General features: G+C 62.1%; 2 protein-coding genes across 10 annotated transcripts in view; one reads left to right on the top strand and one right to left on the bottom strand.

Annotated features, from left to right (window-relative positions):
- CSTB (cystatin B) overlaps positions 1-22,153 on the top strand; it is a 449,713-nt gene that overhangs the window by 406,325 nt on the left and 21,235 nt on the right. The gene's annotated exons all lie outside the window — the stretch shown is intronic.
- RRP1 (ribosomal RNA processing 1) overlaps positions 1-22,153 on the bottom strand; it is a 132,601-nt gene that overhangs the window by 104,104 nt on the left and 6,344 nt on the right. For 5 of the 6 annotated variants that reach the window (XM_049104577.1, XM_049104579.1, XM_049104578.1 and 2 more), the window contains exons 6-12: positions 22,022-22,151; positions 21,873-21,937; positions 21,503-21,693; positions 17,599-17,678; positions 16,983-17,080; positions 16,759-16,778; positions 15,742-15,852 (exon numbers count right to left, since the gene is read on the bottom strand). In XM_049104577.1, the coding sequence (XP_048960534.1) occupies positions 15,742-15,852; positions 16,759-16,778; positions 16,983-17,080; positions 17,599-17,678; positions 21,503-21,693; positions 21,873-21,937; positions 22,022-22,151 (695 nt within the window). Of the gene's footprint in view, positions 1-14,457; positions 15,037-15,741; positions 15,853-16,758; positions 16,779-16,982; positions 17,081-17,598; positions 17,679-21,502; positions 21,694-21,872; positions 21,938-22,021; positions 22,152-22,153 lie in introns of those variants that run through there. The other variant, XM_025462105.3, reaches the window with a different exon arrangement.

The raw sequence follows: 22,153 nt of genomic DNA, 5'->3' as shown, positions 1-22,153 counted from the left end.
GGCAGGTGCCCGAGGACCCCGCGGGCCAACACCCGCTGTCCCCCCTCCCTCCGGCACAGCCCCTGCGAGGCCCGCAGCTCGCCTTGCAGAGAGGGGCTTGCGAGCTGTTCCAAGGGATGGGCGGAGGCTTCCAGAAGCCTTTAAACAGGGCTGCGGCCGTGGAGAACGGCGTCCTGTCTCTCGGGCCCCTCCAGCCTCCCTGCTCCTGCCCGGAATACGGTCGTGACTGCTGGAGCTCCAGGAGCCATTTCGTGACATGAAGGGACTTTAAGTTTGGGAAGCCCAGCTCTAAACGGCAGGTAAACCCCAGGGCCAAGCACTGGACTGCTCAGCCTAAAACCGACATTCCTCACCCAGTGCGACCCCGTCGTTCTCAACACACACACACACACGCGCGCGTGCACGCAGTCAGGGCGCACAGCCAGGCAGCCTGCCCGGTGCCCGGGAGAGTGCAGGCGCCAGGCCGGGGAAGCTCCGCCGCCCGAGCTCGGCCCCCGACGCGGGGGACAGACAGGCCAGAGGACAGTTAAAATCAAATTCCCCGTTCCTCTCCGAGACTGCAACTAGATGAAATTACACGGTGCCAGCAACTTATAAATAGAAGAAAATAGACGGGGAGAAATGAGCAGATTAAGCCCCGAGCCGCCAGGAGACCTCGGAGGAGGGAACTCGCTTTGCTGGTGTTTCTCATTCTGCCCACGCGGGGCTGAAAGTCGCGCTTGACGTCTGCCGCGCGGTCCCCGGGGAGCGTCTGGCTCCATCCCTTTCTCACATCAGCTAAATCTAAGTGCAAACACGGAGCATCTCGCTCTGGAGCCGGCCCTTGTGACGCTGGGTCGGTCTCGGAAGGCGAGCCTGGAGGCACGCGGTCCCCCGTGGTCTGGACCTGGTGCGCACCAGGTGAGCACACAGGCGGGGACCCCAAGGCAGGCCGGGTCGGGTCATCAGCCAGGGGAGGCGCTTTTCCCTCCGCACCGCAGCCCATCTTGCGCGAGCTCACACGCTCACTCCTGCTCCACATCCAGTTAAGGTTGGCACCAAACACCGGCAAAACGAGGGAAAGAAGACATTAAACTTAAAAGATCCGGGGTATTGTCAGACGTCTTGCGGGGGCAGAAGGGGCACGGGAGGCTTTTCTGCTGAGTGCCCTGTTCTGCCACACAGAAGACCGCGAGCGATGCTGGGATACTCCAGAGGGGTGACAGGTGTCCTGGCGAGAGCCGGGGAAAGGGAGGCGGTGCCACTGGCCCAGGCTCACCCCCAGCCTCCGGCCAGAAGACATCTGTTATGGGGCAGGACAGAGAGCCTGCCCCAGGGAAGCCTTTGGGCCCCGGCGCTAGGAAGGATCTAGAGCACCGGGCACCCAGTGGCATCTGCCCCAGTCCTGCCCGCCTGGTGTCCTTTACTGTTACGCTCTTCATTTCGAGGGGCACCTGGGTGGCTCCGTCTGTTGAGTGTCCGACTCTTGATTTCGGCTCAGGTCATGATCTCAGGGTCATGGGATCGAGCCCCATGTTGGGCTCCATGCTGGGCATGGAATCTCCTTGAGACTCTCTGTCGGCCTCTGCCTCTCCTCCGCCCCAAAATAAAATAAATGAACTTCTCATTTTGAGAAAACAGTAGGTTCACGTGCCCTTATCAGAAATAACAGACATCCTTTACCCGGCCCCCCCGATGGCAACAGCTTGCACAACTGTAATACAGAGTCACACACAGGATGTGGACCTTGGGGTGGCCCGGCCTCCCACAGCCACACCCCCTCGACCCCAGGGCCACCCTCCCCAACCACCAAGCACCCACCCTTCCTGCCTCCATAACTCCGTCATTGTAAGGATGTTTGTAAGGATACATAATATTTAGGACTGATTTTTTTTTTTATTCAGTTTTGTTCTTTGGAGACTTGTCCAGCTGGCTGTGTATCACACACACACACACACACACACATTCGTGCTCACACCGGCTCACCCTCACACTAGCACACACTCTTACTCATACGTGTACACACACCCCCAAGGTCACATGCTCAGGCTCACACTTGCACACACGTACACACCTGATGCTCACACACGCATTAGGGTCTGAGCTCACACCCTGATCCCTTTACCCTCCCTGGCTTTTGACAATCAAAGATGAGCTTGAGGCAGGAAAAGACAAAAACAAAAGCAAAGTCTGTTGTCTGCCTGCTGTTTCCCGGCTTCATCTTTGCTTCTTTTTGCCCGTGACTCTGGTGAGGCAGTCCTTTGGTTTTTGTTTTGCTTTATTTTTACTTCTTAGGCAATAAAACTCGTTAGCCTAGCACTGAAGCCAGGACAGGCATCTGAGGACAGGAGTCTTGGCCGCTCCCCAGGGGGATCGGTGACGGCAGGCCTCCCCCTCTGCCGGCCCAGGCGCTCCCGGGTCTGCAGGGGTGAGGCCCCGCTGCAGGGTCCTCTCTTCCTGCCCCTCCCACCCCCTATGCCAAGGGCATTGCCGGGGCCTGCCCCAGGTCCTCTTGGGGCAGGGGAGGCCTTCATCTTAACAAAAAATTTAAGGTGGCACCAAAAACGCAGCAGTTGAGATGAATAATGCTTTATCTCAATATTTAGGAAGTCAAACAGATGCCAAAAAAACCCTAATGAACAAAGTATCAAAATTTTAAATGAAACCAGGGCATGGCCCCCGCCTAGCCGTCCCTTCTTACTCAGCTCCCCCTGACCCTGGCCCTGCTCCGGGGCACCGCTACCATTAAGGGGAAACCCGCTTAGAATGGACTCTGGAGGCCGACGGAAGGCGCCCTCACCTCCTACCACTGTCTGCACCTGCAGAACCGACGACAAAAGACACACCTTGCAGGTGGATACTGCTGTAGCTACTTCACTGCCCAGCAAAAGAAGGAAGGTTTCCTCTGCCCTGGCAACAGCCCAGCCAATGAGAGACTGTCGTGACTCACTCAGCCAATGAGAGACGCCACAGCCCAGCCAATGAAGGACTGTCATGGCTCACAATAAAAGGCAGCGGTAGCCCAGCCAATGAGAGGCCAGCACGCTTCCAGCCCCCAGTTTACTCCAATGGACGGTCCGTTTACAAGAGCCCCGCCCTCTTCCTCTATAAAGGAGCCTCCTCCGCGCCGTCCCCGACTTGTCCATGGTGCTTCCCCGCCGGCTGCTTGTGGGCTGCAGCTCCCTGTTATTCCCAAATAAACCCCTTTCTGCTGGCAAGACAACTGGCAGTTGTATTTTCAGGGATGACAGCAGCCTGAGCCCCAAAGCGTCGGCGGGAGGACGGGCCAGGGCTCCGCACCCCCGCAGCGGGAGGTCTCCCCGGACCCCCCCCCAGCTGTCGCCGAGGGCACCCCAGGCACACACGCGTGCGCACGGCGGCCGCTGCAGGGAGCTCCCCCGGCTGACCGCGGGCCAGAGCGGCGGAGGGACAGGTGCTCACACGGCAAGGGCGGCCAGAAGCCGAGGCCCCTTGCGGCGGAGTGGGTGACACGGCCGGACACCGGGCGTCTGCTCTGGGCAGCACGGAGCCCGCGGGCAGCCCCCCACCTGGACGGCGACCGCCCCTGGGTGCCGCCCCCGGCCCTGTCCAGTCCCTGGCTCAGCTGCACGCCCGCGGCCAAAGTGAATGAACGAATGACACTGGGACGGGGGGTCTCTGTGGAGCTCCCACCGGGTGGGGTGGGCTGTGCTCTGGGACAGGGCTGGTGGCTCTCTGGGCGGCAGGGAGGGCACGGAGGTGGGGCCACTCCGAAGGGGCCCGAGGCCAAGGACGGTTTAGAGAGCACAAGGGGGTCAGGGGCAGTGTCCCTACTGGGTTGGTCACCGCAGCAGCCAGGCTGGGGGCTGGAGTCCTGCAGGACCCCGGGGTCCGGCCCTTGCCTGCCCTTCCCACACTCGGTTCCACCGGGACTCGCTGTGCCAGTTAATTGCTATTCCAAGCACCTTCGAGGCTCCTCGCTGCTTCCAGCTCAGTGTGTCCCACTATTTATAGTTGGCTGCTTAAGAGACACAAATGACTATTGTAACGCTGCTTCCATCTCAGACGCCGGAGAACACGATGGGCTGCAGCGCTCGCTAATGGACCTCATGTCTCTGACGGGTTTGCAATAAAACTGCCTCTCTTCTCCCAAGTGATGAGTGTACTTTCAGGGCCTCTCCAAAAATATAACTTCCTTTAAATAAACTGCTCAGTCGCGTTTCCTTGCGGGCGGACGCAGCTCTCCTCTCTACAAGGCCGCTGTGGCCAGGGAAGGCAGGCCGGCTCTGTCACAGGCTCAGAAGGCCAGGACCCCCCCTCGGCGGCAGCGTCTCTGACTCCACGTCCACCTGCCCACATCCTCCCAAAGCGTGGAGGCCGGCCTCCGGCCTGCACCAGCAGGCTGAAAAAAAGCACAAAACGTCAGATGGCTAACACTTGCCCACAGCTGCTCTGTGCCGCACGCTTGTCAATGCTTTACACGAATTAATTTACTGAATCCTCAAACAACCTGAGGCAGGTGCTACGGCCAATCCCGGTGGGGCAGACGGAGCCTGGCTCCCTCCCCCTGCCTGGAGCCCTACAGGCCAGCACCTACCAGCAGGGCAGCAGGGCAAGCTCCTCGGGCCCTGGCCGGCCCTGCAGCTCCCCTGCTTGGGCCAGAGCGTGGCTTCACCCTTAAGCCACTTGCCAGGAAGCGCCAGGGTCAGTGGAATTAGTACAGGCGCAAGGACATGAAGCTTTTGTGGGCGTGGCTTGTCCTCTCAGGAGCAGGGGACCCTCCAGACCTGGGGGAGGGCCAGGAGGCTGCACGATGGCAGGAAGCTGGAGTCTGAGTGGGGCTGTGGGGGCCCTGAGTCCCTGGAAGGGCCTTTGTAGAGGTCTCCAGGATGGCCCTTCGGGACACTCCCTTGTGTGGGCCCAGAGGAGGGTGAGAAGACCCCGCATTTGCCCACCAGAGCAGGGCAGGGTTCCCAGAGGAGGGAGGGCAGGCTCAGACTGGCCAGGAAGGCGCAAAAGGAAAAGCTGGAGCATTCAAGTTTGCCCCTGGGGAGATGAGGGTGTCCTCGGAAGGGTGGCTGGGCTCACCCTGGAGGTGGCAGGGTGGAGAGGGGCCCTGGGGACACAGCTGCACAGCCCCCTTCTGAAGGTCAGCGTGAGGGGGTGGGAAGCCAGGCCCAGCACTCCTCAGAGGTGCAAAGCCAGGCCCCCCGGTCAGCCCCAGGCTGCTCTGGCCCACCCCCGTCTCGTCTTCTGTTCTCGTACTGGCTTCTGGCAGTGATCCCCCAGACCCTCCAGACGTCTCCCCTGCCTGCGCCCCCCGGCCTGGGCCCTCAAGTCAAGGAGCGAGGGGTCCCCGGGGGCAAGGCCTGGACAGGCCAGGTGGTGACGACGTGGTACCTAAGTTGTCATTAGCGCTCCCAGCACCACAGCGGGAAGTCAGGGAAGGTGGAGGATAGAGTAGCCAAGGAAATACATACAGGCCATGTGGGTCCCCTGCTGGGCATCGTGCGCACACAACCCCACCAGGCAGGGTCTACATGGCAGCAATCCCAGCTGCTGGGCCCTGGGGCGGGAACGGAAGGGACCCAGTGACCCCCCCCCCCCAGCACGTGCCGGAGCAGAGCCTGTCCACGAGGCTGGCGTCGCAGCCCCCATCGCGTGCACCCTCACCAGCAAGCCTCCCTCCTCAGCCTCTGCTGGGGGCACGTGGAGAGCTCTCCCAGCCCCGGGAGAGCTGCTCAGCCGCAGGAGTGGCTGGTGGCCTGCAGAGGTGGCACGGCCGCCCACCGTCCGCTCCCCGTCGTCCCACGGTGTGCTTACGCCACACCCAAGGCTCCAGCAGCTCCCAAGACGGCAAGACCAGACCTGTTCCTGCTGCCTTGTGATGACGGGGATGAGCCCAGGTCACTGCTGGGGACAGATGTGCGGGGATGGGGCTGAAACGTGCAAGCCAGTGACCGGGCACCGATTCAAAAGGACCCTAGAGCGGCCAGGAACCAGAGGCCGGGTGCTGGGCACACAGGGCTTTGATGTGCATTCAGGCTCCTGTGATAAAAGGTCTCTTATGTGACACAGGAAGCTGGTGGTGGGTGCGGGGAGGGGCCAAATGGCCCCCGGGGCACTGACTCACCCCCCACCCCTCGGCAGGAGTCCCCCCACATAGGGCCTCCTGGATGAGCATAGAAAGCGCCTCCCAGGCCTGCCAGAGAAACAAAATCGTCCCACCAACAAAGACCGCCCCCCTTCTAAGGACAGGGGAGAGAAGGTAACTTGGCTCGGCCAGCACCTCAGGGTCCCAGGTGTGGCACACGCCGTGAACATGACCGCCAAGTCTGGACAGGATCTCACACCAGGTTATAAAGTAGAAGAGAAGGCAACAGGAATGTTCCAGAACCAGGGAGGGTTGGTGGTTGGACAACCCAGATGCCTCTCTGGCGTATACTTTTCACTTTCTATTATGTGCATTTTGGTTCAGTTACCAAAAGCCCCAGGCTCTGGGTGTGCAGGGTGTGCCCCGAGGGAGACCCAACTGGCTGGGGGGGAGCTGGGACCCCACACCATCCAGTCCCAGGCCCTTTGCGGTGACCAAGTGGGAGTGGGAGCGCTGTCACACGTGGAGCCCCTTTCCAGAACTCTGCTGAATGTCTCACCGGCGCATCCTGACGCCAACTGAACGTCGCGTGTCCGTGACTGCACCCACGCCCACTAGCGAGGACCCTTCTTTCTTTGGGCTCTGTCCTGAGTGCTGGCACAGAGCCCTGAGTACGGCAGGCCCCAGGGAACCAGCGGGTGGCACCTGTGTGCCCCCCACACAGACCCCAACAGGATCTAGGTGACTTCTAGGGCCACCCCTGGGGAAACCCAAAGCAGGGCTAGTGGCCACCCAGCAGCTGGCATCTGAGGTCCCCCCACGAGCTTGCCCCACCTCTTCCTTCCTATTGCAACCTGGAGACAAAGCTAATTCCTGGTGACATTTCATCTCCTACTTTCTTTGCTCTGGGACGCAGGGCTGTCAGGGGCTTTGGGATGTGGGGAGACCACCCCTCCTCTGCCCCACGCACACAGACACTGCCCGGTATCTTCAGGTAAAATGTGGAGGGGCGCCCGGGTGGCTCAGTCGGTTGAGCGTCTGACTTGGTTTTGGCTCCAGGGCATGGGATCGAGGCTCCTCCTCTCCCCACCACTTCATATCTGTTCTCCAAGGAGGAAAAAAAAAGTTGAGCTTTGTGGAGCGCAAACCGTGGCACAGGTTGTGTAAGGTTTGTTGGGGTTTGGGGACGCAAGAGTTTCACAAAATAAACTACCTTCCACTTCATGTCAGAACCTGCAAGCGTCCATCTGATCGCTGCTAGAAAAGGGAAAACCATCCCCAGAAGGATGCTGGGAAGCACACGATTGTTCTCACAATCCGTGCCGGGGCAGGAGGTACTTTCACTCGAGGCCCCGGAAAGAACTGTTGGGTCCTGCAGGCCTCTGGGCGTGCTCCTCCCACGGCTGTGCCTGCCCCGCACTGGCCTGTGTGCCCCCCAGTTCACAGGTCAGGTCCTGACCCCCCAGCCCTTCAGGACATGACCGCATTTGGAGGTCCAGGGGATTAAGTTAAAACGAGGTCACAGGGTGGGTTTTAGCCCGATCTGACCAGTCCCCATGAGAGGAGGGGCTGAGGGCAGACACAGGGGGGCAGGTGTGTAGGGACCCAGGAGGAGACGGTCCTCACGCCTGGGTGAGGCCCCAGGAGGAGCTGGGGTGTCGGACTCTAGCCTCTGGCCCTGGGAGCAAACACAGTTGTTCGAGGCTGGGTCCGTGTGTCGGTGAAGACAGCCGCGACAGACGGACTCGTCCCTCCCTGCTCAGCGCCCCTGCGCTGGCCTCCCCGGCCCAGAGCACTGCCCCAAACCTGTGCCCGACTCACGGCCCAGCCCCTCCCCTTGCCCCACTTCCACTGGAACAGGAGCTCCTGGGCCATGAGGCCCAGCGCACGGTGGGTCTTCTGCGGAGGCTGATGGCCTCCATCCCGGGGACAGCCCCTGGTGCGGCCAGCGCCAAGGTCCGCCGGGCAGCGGCCCTCTCGGCTCCAGCAGGCGCCCAGGGCCTATGCACACGGTCCTGCCCCTGAGTGAACCCCCGGCCGTCGCCCGCTCAAGACTCATAATGATTCTAGAGATAGGGCCCCCCAAATGCTGCAGCCGGCCCTGCCTCCAGACCCCCACCCCTTCCAGACACGGCCTCCCCTGCCTTAAACAGCCTCACCAAGGCCTCACCCCCACCTCATGGCCAGTGACGGATGCCAGGATGGGTGGGGGGGACCGGGATGGGCCCGGCCATGGTTCATGCTGCTCCGGAGCTGGGGGGGGAGGTGCTGCGCCGGCCAAGCCCGCGTCCCTGCTTATCCTGACTGCCCTCCCACTCCCCTGCCGCCTCCGGGGGCCGGGGGGATGAGAATCCCTGACTCAGGCTCTGCTTCGAAGAGCCACCTCATCGCCCCGACAGGAGCACCCCGACCCGCTTCGGGCAGACGCCGAGGCCACATCTGCCCTAGGCTGCAGGCGCCAGTTCACGAGGAGAACAACCAGAGGCCCCAACGCCTCGCCCTCGCGGCCCCAGGTTCCAGTCCTGACCTCCCGGCTCCTCCCTCCCCGACTCATGGGAAGCCCTGGGGAACCCCAGCCTCCAGCTCCTTTAGTCACACTGGGTGCCTGGAGTAGACCCAGCCTGCGGGAGTCCTGGGGCCCGACCCTTCCGCGCCGACCAGCCAGGCGTCAATCGCACACCAGCCGCCTCGCCTGGGCTCCCCACACGTCAGGGTTTACCCCACGTAAAGGGGGAGACTTTGCTTCCTGCTTTGAAACCTCACGTCAGCAGACTGGACTGGACGAGCCGCCCCGCCCGCCCGGTACCCTCCATCCGCGGGTCGTGGGCCCGCCAGTTCCGAGCCAGTGACCAGGTGGGCCCACGGGAAGGCCCCCTCAGGGACAGCCTCTCGGAGGCGGTGAGCGAGGGCCCGGGGAGCCCCAGCGCTGCCGCTTGGTGAAGGGGCAGCAGCCACGCAGGGCCGAGCAGGGAAGGACCTGCAGCGGCGACCTCGGCGGAGGCCAGCACCACTTCCAGAGCTCCCCAGGCGAGGGCCACTGAACCCCTCTCCTGCTTAATCCAGCCCCCGTCGGGGTTCAGTGAGTCGGAACATTCTGAATCAAAACATCCCCACTTCGGACCCGAGCCCACGGAGCGCCCCGCCAACTCACGGAGGCAGAGCTTGTTGCAGTAGCTACAGGCGGAAGACTGCGACGACTGTCCAGCAAGCTGCCCGGGACGTGGGGCCGGGAGAGGACTGGAGGCCTGCCCCGCCTCCCAGGAGCCCCCGCACGGGACACAAAGGCAGGAGCCCGCGAGCCCCCATCCACCCGACGGGATGGATCTGGAAGAGAGGGTGCGTGTCCGCCTGAAGGAGGTGCCGCCGTCCAGACTGGCGCCAAACAAAGGAGCTCTGAGCAAAGGCCTCGGGCCGGAGCTGATCTGGGAGCCCCGTCTCCTGGGGAGCACAGGGCTGAGAGGAGCGGGGGCCTGGCCTGGTGGGCAGGGGGCCCTTGGCAGGGGCAGGGAGGCCACCGCTGCTCCATGTCCGGGTGACCTGGGGCCTCCGGGCAGGACGGGACATTCTGTTCTCCCACAGGAGGGCTGCCAAGAACCCCACCGACCAGACCATCCCAGCCCCTCCCGGGGTGGGAGGGTGGGCACATCCCAGGCCATGAAGTACCATGAAGGAAATGGGGCTCTGGGGTGCGCCTGAGGGGACGCCAGGGGCTGTTGGGGGGCCTGATGGCTCAGGGAGCAGCGCCATCCCCACCGGGGGCCGAGGACTGAGGCTCGGCCCCTGGGAGCGGCCTGGCCCTCCAGCCTTGAAGGAGCTCGCCCAGGACTGAGCCGGCAGAAGAAAGGACAGGGCCAGCCACGGGCACTCGGTTACACGCTCGTCCCGTCTGCCAGGTGGCCGGGGCCCGTGCCCAACACAGGCCCATGCAACAGCCCTCATGACCTCCTACCTGTGCCCTGACAGCCCAGGGCTGCTGACCCCAGGTGCTCTGGGGCCGGAGGCGGGAGTTGCGCAGGGTGAGAGTAAACAGGGCAACGCAGCTGGGGAGGCGGGGAAGCTGGGCTGCGGACGAGGTGGGGTGATGAGGTGACCCAGGACGCCCCTCCCCGCCCCCTGCCCTGCTGCCCGGCGCCACAACCCCAGGACCCTGGCCAGGGACACGAGCAGCACTGCCAGGCAAGGCGGAGCCATTTGGGTGTCCAAGGAGTTTGGGGCCACTTTCTGGCTTTAGTGAATTCTAACTGTGCCCCCCACCCCCACATTCCAGTGTTTTCTACCCCTTTCACTCTCTGGCAAAGCTCCCAGAGCAGGAAGTTTTCCAGGGGCAGGAAAGGGATGGGGCCAAGCCGTGGAGTGTAAGACCCAGGAAACAATGCCCGGACCTAGGGACTGTGGGAGGCAGGACGCGGTCAGCCCCAGCCCCAGCGTGGGTGGGCCGGGCCTAACCAGCAGGCTGGGGTGCTGAGAAGGGTGGGCGGCTCTGATGGGAGCGGAAGGGCCCCGGGCACCCAACCAGGAGCTGCGGACAGCCCCGGGAGCAGAGTGACCCAGGCGGCCAGCCAGCAAGAACACAGAGGCCCCAGGCCCCGGCTGCCAAGAATTGAATTGTGCCCACAACCAGCGAGCTTAGGGGGGGGACCCCAGGCCTCACATGTAGGGGCAGCCCTGCCCTCACCTCCACTACAGCCCCAAGAGACCCTGAACAGGAGCCTGCCGGCCGCACCCTGGCTCCCCACCTCCGCAGGGAGGCTGCAGACACGTGGGGCCCTGGTGGGCGCAGGGATACACGGGGACACGTGGGAACACGTGGGGACACATGGGGACGTGCGGGGACATGCCGGGCAGCCCAGTCAGCTTGCACGGGACAGAATAAGCATTTATAGAGAGGAGCAGAGAGCAAGAAGGAGGAAGACACAGAGGGAAGGGCTGACTGCACAGGGGCAAGTCGGGCTGCGGGGACTCAGGACACCCCCAGGCCCTGGGCCCCAGCGGGGAGCGTGGCCACTGCGAACCACCCAGGTCCTAATTCAAAACTCCACAGTTCAGGTTCCTAGGTGAGGTGGGCCAAGGTACGGGAGAGAGCAGGTGTGCAAGACGTGTCCACAGTATCCTCATGAGCCAGGCCCCGTAGTGGGCGAGGACCCACCACTGCCACCCAGGGCCCCCCTCCAACTACGCAAAGGAGCTGGGGCAGGGATGCTGGGCGCAATGGCTGGTGCCACTGACACACACCCCTGGGGCTGACGAGCCTGTGCTCCCCCTTCTTCCTGTCTCCTGTGCCTCTTGACAAACACACCGGGCAGCCTGGGTGTGCAAATGCGTGGCAGGGGCCGTGGCTGTGCCACACTGGCCAGCCCTGCGGTTAGGGTGCCCACCCCGGGGAAGCGGGTGGAGGTGAGGCTGGGACTCCGTCCATACTCCAGGGGTTCCAAAAACGTGGTGGCGGCAGCCACAGGGACAGACAGCCCCGTGGAGCCTTCCCTGCCCTGTGTGCGGATGAGGATACTGAGGCTCCCGGCGGTGAGGCACCCACCCGAGGGACCGGGGCCCTTTCCCTCTGCCCCCCTCAGACAGGAGGGTGCTGGCTAGGTGAACTCGAGCACACGCCCCGCAACCTGGCCTCCCACAGGCCCTGGGAGCCACACTTCTCCTTTGCCTGCACTGTCAACCTCTGACCCCATGAATCTAGAAGCTCCTAAGAGGTAGGCAGGGCTGCAAATTTGGCCCCACAGACCTCCCCAGGCCCAGCTGCCAAGGGTGGGGGCCGGCCCGCCTCCACTCAGCCGTCGAGGTCTGCAGCCCCAGCCGAGGTCTGCAGCCCCAGCCAACAGGGCCCCGGGGCAGCCGTGGCAGAGGTGCAGGCTCCTCCTGAGGCCTGATTCCCAGCCAGCCACCTGCACGAGGGGGGGGGGCGCCAGAGAGGGAGCGCAGGGAGTCCAGCCCCCGGAGCTCTGGCGGCCGCTCCTGCAGCCCCCGGAGGGAGGAGGCCCTCAGGCAGGAAGCCCCCCACACCGGCTCCCCGTGGGCTGAGGAGCCACCTGGGGCCAGGACGGGGCGGGCCACTGGGCTGCGCGGGCTGGGTGAGGAGCCATGCCTGGGGACACGCTCCACGCCCTGCCCACTGCGGGGGTGGGATGGGTCCATCCTGCGGGGCCCCTTTTGGGGCTCCAGGCAAGGGGCAGGACCAGATGGGGCTTTAGCCGCGGGCCCAGGGACAGCACCGGGGTGACCTGGCGGGGAGGGGCTAGGGATCCCATCCGAGGACCACGGGCGCCCCCAGGGGCAGCTGGTGAGACTGCAGGTCCCAGGGGCGAGGGAGGGGCCACGGGGAGGGGGGGGGGGGAGTGTCCCCAGCGGTCACCCGAGGGGGCTGGGCCTCCGCCCTCCCTGAGCCCTGGCCTGCCCCTCGGCGCGGGACGGAAGGCTCCAAGCACAGGAGGCCGCCTCGGGGGACGGCCCGGTGGGGAGAGGACACCCGCAGGGTAACGCCGAGGGACTCAGTTACTGCAGAACCGGCATGGTTCTTCCACCGTCCCTTCTGCAAAGTGGGGGGGGAGGAATGGACAGAGCCAGGACTGGGGACAGGGGACCGGCGGGGAGGAGCTCGAGGTGCACCTTCACGCACACACCACGCTGCGGGAGCAGCCCTGCACGGTGACCTCGAGTGGACACGTCTGGTCATCACGGCTCGGGGCAGGGAAGCCGCCGGAGACTGTGCAGCGGGGGGGGGGGGGGGGGTGCCCCAAGACTCCCGGGACGGCTGCCGCGGGGACACAAGGCACCGCCTGACACGGCGTTGGGTCACCAAATCCGGCCTGGGAAGCGAACCGGCCCAGTTTACAAGCTGGGGGCCCCTCTCGGTGGGGCGCCCAAGCCCGGTCCGCCGGGGTCAGCTGGCTGCGCGTCTTCACAGAAGGGTCATTTGAGGAAACGTTCCCACCGGAGACTCCACCGGTCCCCACAGGCCGGGCTGGGAGCCTGACCGGGGCGGGCAGGCGCGGTGCCCCCTGGGGCCCTCCTTGTTCTTCGGGGTACGAGGCACAGGACGGGGCCTCCCCTGCGCCGCCCCTCCGCCCCGGCAGCCCACGGACCACGGGGAGTCGGGTGCATTTATTTGGGCAACTTCCGGGCCGAGGAGCAGCCCCTTGCTGTCAGGCACCTAGTGACCGAAAGGTTATTTCACAGGCAGTCTGAAGAGGCTGCAGCCTCCCAAGGCACTGGCCAGCGCGTCCCAACCTGGGGCTGCCGGCAGGACTGTCCCCAAGTCCACCCTCCATCCCGCTAGCGCAGGGACAGGTGCACAACTGCCGGCCGGGCACTCCCCTGCTGGACCTTCACCACACAGCGTGGCCTGAGAACAGCTTGGCAACCGGCGCTCAGGAGGCTGCCAACACCAGTTTGAAGACGGCAGGCAGGACTTCCATTTTTTTCAGAAACTTCTAGGATGTGCTTGTTCCCTTAGTTTTTGACCAAAAATATTTCACCGAAAAAAATAAAGCACAGCCTATCCCTGCCACACAAACACACACACACACACACACACACACACACACACACACACAGAGCAGCAGGGGTGGCAGTGGGACCCCCGGCGAAGGTGGGAGGGCTCAGGGGTGTTGGCCAGGCCACCTACCTGTGTGCCTCTCTGAGCTCTGCCCCCAGCTGCGCTGTCCCCCCAGGTCACTCTGGAGAGCAGGAACTGTCACCTCCAGGGCAGTGAGCCTGCACCCCCGAGCCCCAGCCAGCCCCCCGCCTCTGCCCACCCAGCTGAGCGGACGTAAAGATCACCAAGCACCACTGTCCCCAGCACGGAGCAGGCGTTAGGAACCGGGGTGCAGTTGAAGCCTGGAGGGGCCTCTTGCCGGGCTCACCCACACACCTCAGGCCAGCACCAGACGCTGCCCACCTGTCACCTACGCAGCCCTGACCACACGCAGTGCCGCCTGGGAGCCACCCAGAACCCACACAGAACTGGCTCACACCTACTGTCCTCATAACCCGCACTCCTGGGCCAGGGGCCCCTCCCACGGCCCTTTGGTCAGGGTCCAGCAAACGTGCCACTGCCTTGGACCCTCCAGGAGAGCAGCAGGGCGGAAACGGAATCAGAGGCGCCTCAGGGAGGCATGAGGGGCACAGTGGGCCTGCCCACTGTCACATGAGCCTCCCTGTGCAATGGGCCCGACACACCCAGGTTCAGGGTCAGCTCCGAATACAAGGTTATGAAGCTGACGTCCTGACGTCCTGACAACCGCAGCTACCACTTGCCGTCTTCTTCCAAATTTTGAGACATGTATGAACAGCTTTTCCCCACATGTCGGGTCCAAGATACAAACACCACTTGGGAACAGCACCTGTCAATCCACACCCCTGGAAATCTTCCCGCAGGAACGCGCCAGAAGCAGGACTTCGTTCCTAATAACCGCACAGCATTTTATTCACAGACACCCGCAGCGTGCAGCCAGCCCCCGACCCCAGGGGGGCTGCCTGCCAGGCAGGTTTACCTCTCGGGAGGTTTCCTGGCCTGACCAAAGTCAGCACAGCGTCAGCGCTCCCTGGGCCCAGCCACGGAGCAAGGGGCCAGAGCCCTGCTGACTCAGGACGCCAGGGAGCCGTGAGTGTCCACGTCCACAGTCTCAGTCTGTGACTGAGAGCCTACAGTCCTGTGCCCACTCAACTCAGCGCAAACCGGGAGGATCTACAGGGACAGCGCCTCCCCGCATGCTGGGCCTGCTGGGGTCACTTCCGGCTCTGCAGCAGCTGCTGCTTGGTCTGTAGCTCCTGGCTGCCGGCCACCTTCACTCTGGCCCCCGCCCGAGACCGCCGCCTCTTCTTCCGAGGCCCTCTCTGACCTGGGACCCCGGGCTGCTCCTGCGGCCCAGTGGGCTCAGCCCCTGAGCCCCGCCGCCGCCGCCGCCGCCGCCTCTTCGTCATCCTCTCAGATCCGGAGCTCAGGTCTGGACACGAGTCCTCCTTCCTGCCTTTCCCTAAAACAGCAGGGCCACGTGACCAAGGCACTGTGAAGGCCTGGTTACCCCACTTCCATGCTGACTAAAGGTGCCAGCTCCAAGGCCGCACAAAGGGCCTATGAGGGGACCTGACGGCCTCAGGAGCAGACCCACCACGGCCAACCAGAGCATCCTGCCTGTGTGGATGTCGGGTTCCAGGGCCAGCAGGTGGCCCTTCAGGAAAACAAGCAGACAGGCCAACCCAGGAGAAAGAAGCCTGTAAAGTTTGACCCGGGGGGTGGGCAGGCTCAAGCACAAGATGGAGCAGACCAAAGCTGGTGCACAACACAGCAAGCCAGGCTCTGGGGACCAGGGCACAAGCCAGGCCATGCAGCAAGGGCCCAGGCGTAAGCCAAGACAGGCGAAAGCAGAACCGGGGTGAATCAGGAGAGCTTCAGAGGGCAGACGCGCCAGTACCTGAGACCATGAAGGACATGTGGGTGAACACGGAAGGGCTCAGTCTGGGGTGGGGCTACCACCTGTCCCCTTCTGCATCCCTTTGCCCCGGGGTTGCGGTGGGCACTAGGTGCAGGGTGCAGGAGCACGGGGCAGGCCCCCACCCCCACCCCAGTGTGTCCACTGGGCCAAATCACAGTCCTGTGGACAAGCTGGGGAGGAGGCAATGGGAGGGACACAGACAGCAGGTCCGATAGCCCCACCACCAGCAGACACCGCCAGTCCTACCTGACTTGTGAGACGTGGATGTGGGCAAACGCTTCTTTGTCCTCTGATCCCGCCCCTCTTCCTGCAGGTTCCTGTAGGCTTTTTCTGGCACATCATCCTCTGGGAAGAGGCCTAAGGACCAAGCAGGCCATCAGGAGGCTGAAGGCAGGTTATGGTGTTTTCAGGGTGCATGTGCAGGGCTGCAAACCGCCGTGCAGGCACCACCCACGCCCTTGGTGCAAGAAGGCCCCGTCCTCGTGCCCAGCACGTCTTCAGGCCCACCACGGCTGCGACCAGCCCAAGACAGTGCTGGCAGTACGACATCAGCGAAAGCCGGGCCCTGGGCCGGTTCCAATACATCATGATGGATTCCCTGAAAAGCTTAGGCTGAGGAGGGGCTGATAAGATCACTTTCTGGGCCAATGGCCAAACTCTCCATGTCACAAGGGTCTGTGTGTGGAGGACCCACCACATGTACACGATATTAACACATATCACTGTATGAAATTTTACCTAAAAATACTGAACTTTAGCTCATGGTGAGCACGAAGTACTTGTGGGAACAGTCTGACGGGGGGAGGGAGGGAAGACACGTGATAATACAAGAACAGCAAAATACGAAGGGTAGAACCAAGGTGGGGGCCGTGGAAGTGTTCACTGTAAATCTTCCTGGCATCACTCTACGTTTAAAACTCGTGGTGACGTGAGAGACACCCCTGTCTCCTCATCAAACCTTATCACCAGTTGCACTGGGAGCACACTGAGCACCCACGTCTGCTGCACAGCACACCTGCAACAGGGCAGCCAGGGAACTCACTGGAAATGCAGGTTCTCAGGCCGCCCCACCCTGGGAGCCAGCACACAGCGGGGGCTGGCGAGGAGGAGCAGCAGAAGCCCTCAGGCCCCCTCTCCCAGAGAGAAAGCCCTGCCTCCACAGCAACCAGTCCTACTGTGAGGGCGACCCTGGGAGCCAGTGTGCATCCCAGGGAGGGGAGGAGGGGGGAGTTGCCAGCCAGGGTCCCAGCATGAGATGCTCACCTTCAGCAAGGTCCTGCAACCTGAAAAGAGACAGGGGCTCACCATGGTTGCAGCTTCTGCTGGGGGTGGGAGGGGCACCCCAGCAGGCAGCCCTGTGGGCCCTCCCCCGAGGACAGCCCTCCACCTGCACTCTAAGGGCAGGACTGAGGCCACCTGAGATGGGGGTGAGAGCAACTCCAAGGGCAGGGGCAAGGGCACTGCCAGCCACCTTCCGGGCAACTCACTTGCGGATCACTTTGTAGAGGCGCTTCCTGTTCTGGGAAGGGGTGCTCTGCTGGCTGGCCACCGCGAACAGTCTGCTGGCCACAGCCTCGTAGTCAAACTGCGGCACAAAGACACCAGTCACCTCCCAGGTGTCCCAGAGACGTGCACCCAGCAGGGGGAGTGCACAAGGACACACCCCGACGCCCTCCCGAGTCCCCTCTGCAAACACTGTACAACGCAGGAGGCAGTGAACACGCTCCCTGTGGCCACCACCCTGTGAAGGGACCGTCCCGGCCGGCCCCTGCAACTGGGCAGCCACATCAGAATAGGGAAAAACAACACTAGTCACGTTAATCTCAACAGACGTCATTTAAGCCAATATTCCTAATTCTAATTTGCCAAGCAACCAAATTCACCAATTAGTAAGCGTTCTGTTTCTACTGGGCTCCAACGCAGGTGTGCCCGGAGGTGACCTCTCAGCAATGCTCTTACCTGCCCCGTGCCCAAGGCCAGCAGGAGCACGTGGGCTGGCCGTGAAGCCTGAGCCCCGAGGGCCAACCCCCAGCCCCGGTTTTCAGGACTCTCTGCCTTCCTAGAGTGCAGAGGCAGAGCCAGGCCCCAGCCCAGTCCACCCACCTGGAGGACGGGGCCCACACTGTCCTCGCCATCTTCCGCTGGCTCATTGCTCGGGTTGCAGGCAGCTCCACGGAGGGAGCCTGGAACGAAAGGAACCCATCAATTCAAAGACTCGTGCCCAGTGTGCAGAGGAACCCAACCCAGGCACCTGGGAACCAAGAGTCCTCTCTGCTGGGACCAGGACCCAGGTGGGGCGTGCAGGTGCGGGCTGGGGTATGGACAGCCTCACACTGGGGGCGAGGTGCCATGGAACGAGACATCCCAGGGTAGGTGGGCTTGAGCCTCTTCCTTAAAGCAAAATTAAGAGGAAATCATGAGTAGACATCTTACAAAGCCAACATAGCGTCAGAAATTCCTTAATCAGGGAAGAAGGAGAGCTAAGTCCAGCCACAGGGTAGGCCTGACCAAGGGGCCGCAAAGACAGGGTTGCAGGGGATTCGGGGCTTTGATGTCACCACCTACAGAATGGTTCTGAGCAACAGGCAGGAGAGAGTGACAGAGAATGAGGACGGCAGGGCCACAGGCAGGCACAAAGGGCTGCCAGGAACCCCTGGACCTGCCTGTGTTGGGGGGACTCCAGCTGCTGAGAAGAGATGGACAAGATGCACAGGTGGGCTGGCTAATGTGCTAGGGGCACACTTGGGGCAGGGGGTGGGGTGAACAAAACCACCCAGGAGCACTCCGGGGGGGGGGGGGGGGTTGGCAGCAAGAGAATTTAGACCTTGAATCTATATGGCCAAACAGCCTTTCTGTGGGAGCCCCAGGACCACTCCCCAGGGAAGGACAGGCTCTTTAACACAGGGAGCTGGAAAACTGGACATCCGCCGGCAAGACCATGAGACTAGGCCCTCCACCCATTTCCAAAATTCACTTAAAGAGGATAAAAGAGCTACACGTAAGAACTCCCAATAATAAAACTCTGAAGAAAACACAGAGCAAACCCTTGACGAGACTGCACGTACCAAGGACTCTCAGATGGGGCACTGGGGGCATGTGTGACAAGAGACCAACTGAACTTTATGAAAGTTAAAACTTCTGTGCATTGAAAGCCACTACCCACAAGGCAGCCCACAGAATGGGCCAAGATGTGTGCGAATCAGGCCCAACAGGGCGTGTGTGTCCTAGACTCACTCCCGAGGCAGAGGGAGTGCCTAACGCTCAGCAGGTCACGACTGGCCTGAAAGCAAAGGAATGGAGCGGACGCGTCCCCAATCGTCCGGGACATCCTGACCAAAACCAGAGAGACAGACCCCCTCACAAGCCTGGGGCGGCTCCTGGCAAAGAACCAGGAAACTGGAACCCCTGGACGCTGCTGGTGGTGGTGGGTGCAGAAAATGGTGCAGCTGCTGTGGAACAGCGTGGGGGGAGGGGTCTCAAAATATTAGACAAAGAATCGTGTGTGACCGACCCCACAATCCTACTTCTGGGTATATGCCCCAAACTGAAAGTGGGGTCTCCAAGAGATACTCGTTCACCCACGCGCACTGCAGCATTACTCACAAGAGCCAAACCACGGAAGAAGCCCCAGGGTCCCCAGGGTAAGTGTGACGAGTGGATTATTCCTCAACCTTAAAGCAACGGACACATGCTGAGAGGGACCAGAGCAGTCCCATCTCTCATGCTGAGAGCAGAGCGTAGGCGCCAGGGGCTCGGGGCGGGGGGGTTACCAGGGACACAGTGTCAGGAGGAAGGATGGAAAGTTCTGGAGGTCGATGGTGGCGGCGGCTGCACAAGCTGGCGAACACACTGAACACCACTAACGTGTACACTTAAACACGCCTAACTCTCCTCCGCCCGCGATGCTGCTGGGGAAGCCCCGGTCAAGGTCCCCACCCAGCACTGTCACGTCTAAGTCCAGGTCAGACAGCTGCGGGGCCGTTCATCGGCAGTCTGAGCGCTCTAACCACCAAGGAGCCTGAGCAACGGCAAACGCTCTCGGGCTGTGCGGTGACGAGACCCAGACACCAAGTGCCCCCAAGGCCCTGGGTCTGTCGCCTCCGCCACCACAGAAGAGGGGGACGCCGCTGGGAACACAAGGCCACCCGGGGGCGGTGGAAGAGCCGTGGAACCAGAGACGACTGTCTCAAGAGAAGATTCTCAAAGGCCTGGCGCTCGCTTAGCCAAGACAGGTTTCTGTTGGTGGCACGCAAGATGCCACTGAAGACCACCACATGAGATCCCCTCAAGCGCTATGGGAAAACTGACGTGACCGAGCGACGCGGTGGGAGGCCGCCCAGCTCCGTAATACCTGACGACCATGACTGCACACGAGACCGTCGCTCAGAAATACCACCCTGTGAACAGCTCCTGCCGCGAGGTAAGGGAAGCCCTAATAGCAGACGGCCGGTGCCTCCTCCAGGCAGAGGTCAGAGAGGTTCTGGAAACTTCAGTGGTGGCCATGGAGGTGGTCTGATGGGAATGACCACTCTGGTCATGGAGGACCCTTCCGTGGGTGAGGTGGCTCTGGTGGCGGCGAAGGCCATGGGGCCGGCTATACGGGATTTGGTAACGACGGGAGCAGCTCCACAGCCAGCGGAAGCTGCAGGAGTTTGACAGTTACAACAATCCTCAAATACTGGACCCAGGGGCGCAGCCCTGGTGGCTCAGCGGTTTAGCGCCGCCTTCGGCCCAGGGCATGATCCTGGAGACTCGGGATCGAGTCCCACATCAGGCTCCCCGCAGGGAGCCTGCTTCTCCCTCTGCCGGTGTCTCTGCCTTTCTCTGTGTCTCTCATGAATAAATAAAATCTCAAAAAAAAAAACCTCTGGACCCAGGAAATTTGGAGGCAAGAGCCCTGGCCCCTGTGCTGGGGGCGCCGGGGGAGCAGCAGGGGAGAGCCGGGGAAGCTGAGGGTTACGAGGACCTGTGTCCTCAGCCACACACCGTGACGGCAGGGCCAAGTCACTGCCAAGAGAACACATTCTGGATGACACTCCAGCGTGTGGGCAAAAACTCAGAGACCAGATCTGGGACTAACTGTACAACAGAGTATTTTAGTTTCTGCTCTGTGGAAAGCATAAAGCGTTCCAAGAAGGGTTTTTAATGTAGGCATTTTTTTTTTCACCCACGCTGTTGATTGCCAAATGTAATAGTCTGATCACGACGCTGAACAAACGTGTTTAAAAAAAAAAAAAAAAAAGATTAACGTAGTAAACTTTACGTAACGTGGGTTTCACGAGAGAAAAAGAGTCGGAGGCAGGGAAGAATCCGGAAACTGGTGGAAGACGCACCCTCACAACCATGGGCCACAACACAGTCCATGAGCCCAACTGAGATCAAGGGATGTCCCACAAGGACCCTATTAGCATCAAGACCCCCAGTGGATGGGCAGCCCGGGTGGCTCAGCAGTTTAGCACCACCTTCAGCCCACGGCCTGATCCTGGAGACCCGGGATTGAGTCCCACCATGGGCACCTCAGTACAGATGCTGCTCCCAGCACAGGGACGCAGCCGTGATCACCAGAACTCCCTGTGCTGGGGGAGCCGACATCCAGGGAGAGGAAGGGCCATGAACAGTGAATAAGTAACTTAAGTAACCTTACAGGATTTGTGCCAGAAAAGATACCTTGTAGAGAAACCCAGCGAGTGAGACAGGGAAGGGGTGGAGAGGCTGTGTTTAAACAGGTGGTCTGGGTGGGATCGGAAAGGAGGGGTGAGCGGGGGCGGAAGCACCAGAGATGAACCATAGGTCAGAAAGGAGCCAGGGAGTCAGGAAGCACGGGGGGCGGGGGGAACTGGGAGATGGAGGACACATGTGCTTGTTTTTAAAGGTCACCCAGGCTGCCAAGCCGAGGAGAGATGCTGGGGACAGGCCCAGGAACAAGAGGACCAGATGAGAGGGGACCCCTGAAGCTTGCTGGGCCAGGACGGGCGCCACCACATGGGATGTGCCATGACCCCATTACCTGGCTTCCCGGATGGCACATCCTGTTTGCACTCATCATCCTCTGACATCCCGTCCTCGTTGTCCTCATCGTCATCATCCTCCTCCTCCTCCTGTGAGTCCACTTCATTCAGAAGGTCTTCAATGGCAAATGGGGCCTGTTCCACAATTGCTTCAAAGATGCCCCGAGTGATGTTATGCAAGACCAGGGAGCTGAGGGGCAGCAGGCACCAGGGCAGGCCAGTCAGTCCGGGCGCGACCTGCCCTCGGCAGCAGCCCCTCCGGCGACCTGGTTGCACACACCCAAACTCTCTCTTCCCAAGAGGGAGCAGCCATTTCCCACGGGCAGTCCTCCTGGGGGCCCAGGGAGGAGGAAGCCCCCTGCTACTTACTCCTTGGTCCGAGCAGCGATTGTGCAGAAGGGATCGATGAACCTGAGGTTCTGGTCTGCTGTCAGCTACGACGAGGGGGGGCTGTGTCAGTCTCTCCTGCGGGCGCAAGGGGAGGGGCTCAGCCGCCACCCGCAGCCCCCTGCCCTCACCTCAGCGGCGCCCACTTTGCTCAGCTCCTCCAGGAAGATCTCAAGGAAGTGGCTCTTCACTCCGCTGGGGGCCTGGCTGTCAGGGTGTAGGATCTCGGTCGTCAGCAGCTCCAGCAGCTGCTCGATCTGCCT

Source organism: Canis lupus, chromosome 31 (assembly GCF_003254725.2).
Source record: "Canis lupus dingo isolate Sandy chromosome 31, ASM325472v2, whole genome shotgun sequence".
Lineage (NCBI taxonomy): Eukaryota > Metazoa > Chordata > Mammalia > Carnivora > Canidae > Canis > Canis lupus.
Note: the sequence above shows the minus strand (reverse complement) of the source record. Positions and strands in the feature narration are given on the sequence as shown.